The sequence below is a fragment of the Mytilus trossulus genome, unplaced genomic scaffold (assembly GCF_036588685.1).
Source record: "Mytilus trossulus isolate FHL-02 unplaced genomic scaffold, PNRI_Mtr1.1.1.hap1 h1tg000215l__unscaffolded, whole genome shotgun sequence".
Lineage (NCBI taxonomy): Eukaryota > Metazoa > Mollusca > Bivalvia > Mytilida > Mytilidae > Mytilus > Mytilus trossulus.
The window spans coordinates 175,975-182,303 of record NW_026963312.1 but is presented as its reverse complement, the minus strand read 5'-3'; the positions used below and the strand labels follow the sequence as shown (position 1 = coordinate 182,303).

The 6,329-nt window shown below is 33.0% G+C and overlaps 1 protein-coding gene across 1 annotated transcript; it reads right to left on the bottom strand.

The window, feature by feature from the left end:
* Positions 1-2,875: 2,875 nt before the first annotated feature.
* Positions 2,876-3,307, bottom strand: LOC134701084 (uncharacterized). The gene has a single exon (XM_063562226.1). The coding sequence runs from the start codon at positions 3,305-3,307 to the stop codon at positions 2,876-2,878; it is 432 nt and encodes a 143-aa protein (XP_063418296.1).
* Positions 3,308-6,329: the final 3,022 nt, after the last annotated feature.

Sequence of the window (6,329 nt, the reverse complement as noted above, 5' to 3'; positions counted from 1 at the left end):
TATTTGTGGCATAACATTGTAGCCACAAGTTAAAATTGTTTTCTGTTTAGTATAAAATTTGAATTAAGATCCATTTTGTTACATCTTGTGATCAATTTTTTTGGCAATCGCCAATGGAAGTCAGCAGGGTTAAAGAACATCAGTTGTTCGGCCTGTTAGTCAAATGCGTTTTGTTTAAATATACTTTATCACTTTTTTGGTCTTTTGGAAAATGTTGTTTGTGCTGTTTTTATACCCTTCTACAACGAAATTTGTTTTACATGCACACGTATAAAAATTGCGGTTTTTATTCAACCCAATCATAGGTTTGAACATAGTTTTCAATTTAAACTCGTATACAAGGTTTCCGCTGGCGAAAAAATAATAATTTTTGCGATTAAAATTCGTCATTGGCGAAAGAATTTGGCGAAAGAAATATATATAACGATTTGTTTTCAGCCATCTTGTTTATTTACTTTTTTTCAAGTTTCTCTGACTTTACCGATCATACAATAATATGAATTCACCTTGAACTCGTTAAGATTTGAACAGAAAATTAATAATCAGCTGATTGCATTCATAGCTATCGACATCAAAGGACTAATTAATAAATGTGTTGATTGTATAATATGACAAATGATGTGGTTAAATGGCTTCTGTCACATGTCACAAAAGGGAATAATTATCTATTTTGCGACGCACGTGTCTGAAGCAAAATTTTTACGCTTCCTCTCCTTTTTTTGTAATTTATTTTTATTTTCACTGAAAATACACCAAGTATATATTGTGATATATACTTATAATTATATAGTTATTTCATAATACATATATTGATATTAAATTTTTCAATAACAGTCTAAAATTAAAAAGTTAGTTATGCTAATTGCTCTAAATTTTCTACTAAATCATACACATCTTTTATCACTCTGGATTAGAATACCGGAATTTGCTGATAAGGTTAATGATTGCTTCAGCCTTCTCCTCTAGCCACCTGTATCACTCCCTATACAATGATGTTGAACATGAGAGGTACCAGGAGAGGCCACCAGAGATCATTATCAGATAACATGTTGGACAACATGTTGGACAGAGTCTCATAATAAATGTCAACCTAAGTCAAGGGGAGATAATTCAAATACAATCAAACAAAAACTAGTATATCAATATATATATAACAATAGCAATAAACATAGATAGTACTTTTAAGATGCACACAAATCACTGTCCAGTTGTGATGTGCATCAACATATAATTAATTCTAAATAAACTATTATATAGCCTTAAGTAAGTACAAAATAGAAAGATCTCTCCTCACATGTGAACTATGTTTTTTATTAACTCCCATTTACAATCAAATTTCTCTCTTCCTGTAGGGGATCTGTAAAAGGAGGTAGATATTTTTTTCTATTTGGTAGGAATTTTTAATTATAGCTATGACATCCGTAAGAGTCGGTAATGAAATATTAAAGCGATATGTATAAATGTAATATTTAACCAGAATAGTGAATAAGTTTAGGGAAATATCACAAGACTCTGACCCAAGAACAATGTTTTCCACATTAAGAATTAAATTCAAATTATTTTCAACTTGAAAAAGTGCTGCAATTTCTAACCACAAATTTCTAACTAGGGTACATTCCCAGAAAAGGTGACTTATAGTTTCTTTAGTTTCATTACAGAAACTACATAAATTAGTTTCTTTTAACCCATATTTCTGCAGTAATGCATTTGTAGCGAGAGTTCTTTGTAAATCTTAAACTGGAACATACTAAATTTATTGTTTTTGGTGCAACAAAAGGGTAAACTATAAATGAAATCCCAATTTTCTATATGAGTGCATAGTTCCTTACACATTTTGTCTTCTTGTTTTGTAGGTCGTTCTGTATACATTGACAAGCATTTTTTTATAAAAGAACTGACATGACTTTTTATTGTTTTTTTATAAAATCAAATTCATCGTTAGATATGTGCGTAATTTTCTCTGAAGAAGTGATTAAATTTTTCCAGTCTTTTGGTATCATATGCAGCAAAAAGTGGTATTCCAAGAAATTAATATTAAGATTATATTTTTCGCTGAATTCCTTAAAAGTAAAAAAAATACTGTTTTCATCAAGTAAATCACCTATAAAGAAAACTCCTGATCCAAACCACCTCTGGTAAAAGACAGTTTTATTATTAATTTTCAAACTCTTGTTTAGCCATATGGATTGTTTCATGATCTCTACAACAGTGTCATTAGTGACAGTGTTTAGGATATTCCAGTTTAGTAAAATATCTTTCCAGAACTTATTAAAATTTGAAGAAATCTTTTGGATACCATCAGGGGTCATCAACCATATTTTGTCTGCTCCTAATCTGTTGTATTGATCTATTAACAATATTTTCCATGGGGATATATTCAAGGGGTCTAAAAGTTTATTTATCCATGTCATCTTTAATGAATAACAAAAGGATCTTATATCTGGCATTTTCAACCCCCCATTTTCAAATAACCCTATCATAACTTTTCTTTTAATCTTGGCTGGTTTTCCTGACCACAAGAAACTAAAAAAAATATTTTGGATTTCTTTTATTTAATCATCCGGCGGGTTTGGTAAAACTGTCAATGATTGAATTAGAATAGGTAGAGCAAGTGATTTAATGACAGTGATCTCCCCCATATATGTTAAATCTCTATAAACCCAGGAATTTAGCAGGCTCTGTATTTTTTTTTTCTTCCAAATTTACAAGCGTTTTATTTTCACTGAACAGATCAAATTTTATTCCAAAAAGTTTAAATTTTCCTGAATGATTCCAGTTTAAATTTCTTGTAGTTGTTAGTTTATCCCTTGAGTGAATCTTTGACCCAATCCATATGGCTTTAGTTTTATCAATATTAGCCCTAAGTCCCGCACACTCAGATTTTTTTTTCTAAAGTAAATAAACATTTTTCTGAAGATTGCTCATCCTCATTTAGTAAGAGACATGAGTCATCTGCATACTGGCTTAGTAGATACTCAGAATCATTTATTTTCATACCATTTATATCTGGGTTATTTTTAAGTGCAGCACTCATAAGTTCTAAAGATAATATAAAGAGATATGGAGATAGAGGATCACCTTGTCTAACACCCCGCCCAATATTAAAAAATTGAGAGCAATGTCCATTATTTATAATACAGCTCTGAGATTCTAAATATAAGGTCTTGACCCATCTATAAAAAATAGGACCAAATCCTAGAAAAGACAAAGCCAAGTCTATAAATGACCACTCAAGAGTATCAAAAGCTTTCTCAAAGTCTAATAAAAGTAAAAGACCTGGTAGATTATCATCTTCTGCCTTTTCCATAATGTCAAAAATAAGCCTGGTACATTCTCCAATTAACTACCCTTTATGAAACCTTGCTGTGTTTCACTAATTATATCCCCAAGAAAAGGTTTTATTCTATTTGCTAATGCAGCTGATGCATGCGCAATTTTTGTATCAACATTAAATAAAGTGATAGGTCTCCAGTTTTTTAATTGAAATTTTGATCTACCCTCTTTTGGAATGCATGTTTTTACCTCTTATTTCTGACTAACCGAAAAAGATCCAGTTTCTAAGCTATAATTGAAAGATTTTATAATAAATTCATGGAGGTCTATCCAAAAATATTTATGAAATTCTTCTTTTAATGATAGTCTGACAAGAAAATTGTTGTTATGACGAAAATGTTCAAAAGCAAGAAAGGTCTCTGATGTAAACCTTTATCATTTAACTTTTAAATAGATCCTTGATTTGAGTTGGTACTTCAACATGTTCAAAGTCGTTTCAGTTACACATGTGTTTCAAGCATATAGTTTTACTTATTTACGATGGTCTAGAAAAGGAAACTGTCGTTATGAAGAAATCTATTTAAAAGGTTGGCATGAGAGTAACCCTTCAATGTAATGACCACACCTTACAAAAGGAATCAATTCCAAGTGATAAGATGCTTCGTTTTCGTTGTAAAAACCACTTCTTAATATGGGTGGGGCTGGAAAAAAGGACAAATTTTAAGAGAAAAATATATTTGTGTTACTTGGCGAAAAAAATTATAAACAAAAAATATATTGTTTTGACGAAAGAGGTGACGAAAAAAAATGACCCAGGGGAAACCCTGCTCGTATATATATATATCACTTTTCTATAGTTAAATGAAACGAGCCCAATAGCAAATTATGGTCCATATGCAGCAACAGTCATTTCAGACAGTATGGGACCCCTACAATATAATAGATTCAAACAAACTAGAGCGAATACAACGACAAGCACTTGTCTGTGGCTGATCTGTAACAATAACATCTTCATGCCTTATATATCATGTACTATAGTACGCCGCTAGATTAAAACTGACGTGGAAAGGTAACACATGCCCACCGAATGCTCTTTTTTTGAGAGCCCAGGTGGTCTTGTAGTCTAGCGGGACGGCTGCAGTGCAGGCGATTTGGTGTCACGATATCACAGAAGCATGGGTTCGAATCCCGGCGAGGGAAGAACCAAAAATTTGCGAAAGCAAATTTACAGATCTAACATTGTTGGGTTGATGTTTAGACGAGTTGTATATACATTATGTACACAGCCATGTATCACCATCATTGATGGCGATCCGATGGATACATCTGTTTTAGGGTTGTCACTGACTCAGACGTACTTATGAATATAATTATTTTCTGTGACTGTATCTTACATTAATTTGTAGGATCCTTTACTATAGATAATTTAGCTGATCTGTAACAATATTATCTTCATGCCTTATAGATCATGAAACGAGCCCAATAGCAAATTATGGTCCATATGCAGCAACAGTCATTTCAGACAGTATGGGACCCCTACAATATAATAGATTCAAACAAACTAGAGCGAATACAACGACAAGCACTTGTCTGTAGCTGATCTGTAACAATAACATCTTCATGCCTTATATATCATGTACTATAGTACGCCGCTAGATTAAAACTGACGTGGAAAGGTAACACATGCCCACCGAATGCTCTTTTTTTGAGAGCCCAGGTGGTCTTGTAGTCTAGCGGGACGGCTGCAGTGCAGGCGATTTGGTGTCACGATATCACAGAAGCATGGGTTCGAATCCCGGCGAGGGAAGAACCAAAAATTTGCGAAAGCAAATTTACAGATCTAACATTGTTGGGTTGATGTTTAGACGAGTTGTATATACATTATGTACACAGCCATGTATCACCATCATTGATGGCGATCCGATGGATACATCTGTTGTAGGGTTGTCACTGACTCAGACGTACTTATGTATATATATATATATATATACATATTAAATCATGTATACTCTATCTACTGTTTCTTAAGCAATTATGGTAGTGCGATTCTTTAATGAATCTCATTCTTATGTTGTACTGTTATACCACTGTCCCAGGTTAGGGGAGGGTTGGGATCTAGCTTACCTGTTTAAGCCCGCCATATTCTGTATGTATTTGCCTGTCCCAAGTCAATGGTTGTCGTTTGTTTATGTGTTACATTTTTGTTTTTCGTTCATTTTGTTGTATACAGAGTAGGCGGTTAGTTTTCTCTTTTGAATTGTTTTACATTGTCATTTCGGGGCATTTTATAGCTGACTATGCAGTATGGGCTTTGCTTATTGTCGACGGTCGTACAGTGACCTATAATTGTTAACTTTTTTGTCATTTGGTCTTTTGTGGAGAGTTGTCACATTGGCGATCATACCACATCTTCTTTTTTTATTCAGACATTTTTATATGCAATGAGAAACAAATATCTTAATGAAACACACATTTTTGTTGCCTTATCGACCAGAACAGCAGCATATGTGTCCTGTATGTATGTATGATGATTTACAATTCTAGACTCTAGACATTAAAGATTTGTATTCTAAAGGTATGGCAATAGTTTTCTAAGTACCACGCATATAATTTGATACGCCAGACGCGCGTTTTGTGACTCAACAGTGACGCTTAGAACAAAATAGTTATAAAGCCAAACAAGTATAAAATTGAAAAGCATTGAGGACCTAGATTTCCAAAACGTTGTTCCAAATACGGCTACGGTAAGCTATGCCTGGGATAAGAAAATCCTAAGTATTTCGAAATATTCATAATTTTGTAAACAGGATTTTTTTAAAAATGAGCAAATAATTGATATTTATGTCAACACCGAAGTGCTGACTACAAGGCTGGTGATACCTCCATGACAAGACAGGTTATATACTTTCAGATCAGGCGCCAATTGTTTTGTTTGTCTCGCTCAATGTTATCGTTCAATGAGTGAAATAAAGGGTTAATAGCATGGGAGGTATTTTTTAATCGACCCGTACATTAGTGTATCTTCTTTTATCTTTATATTGATACATCAAAATTCA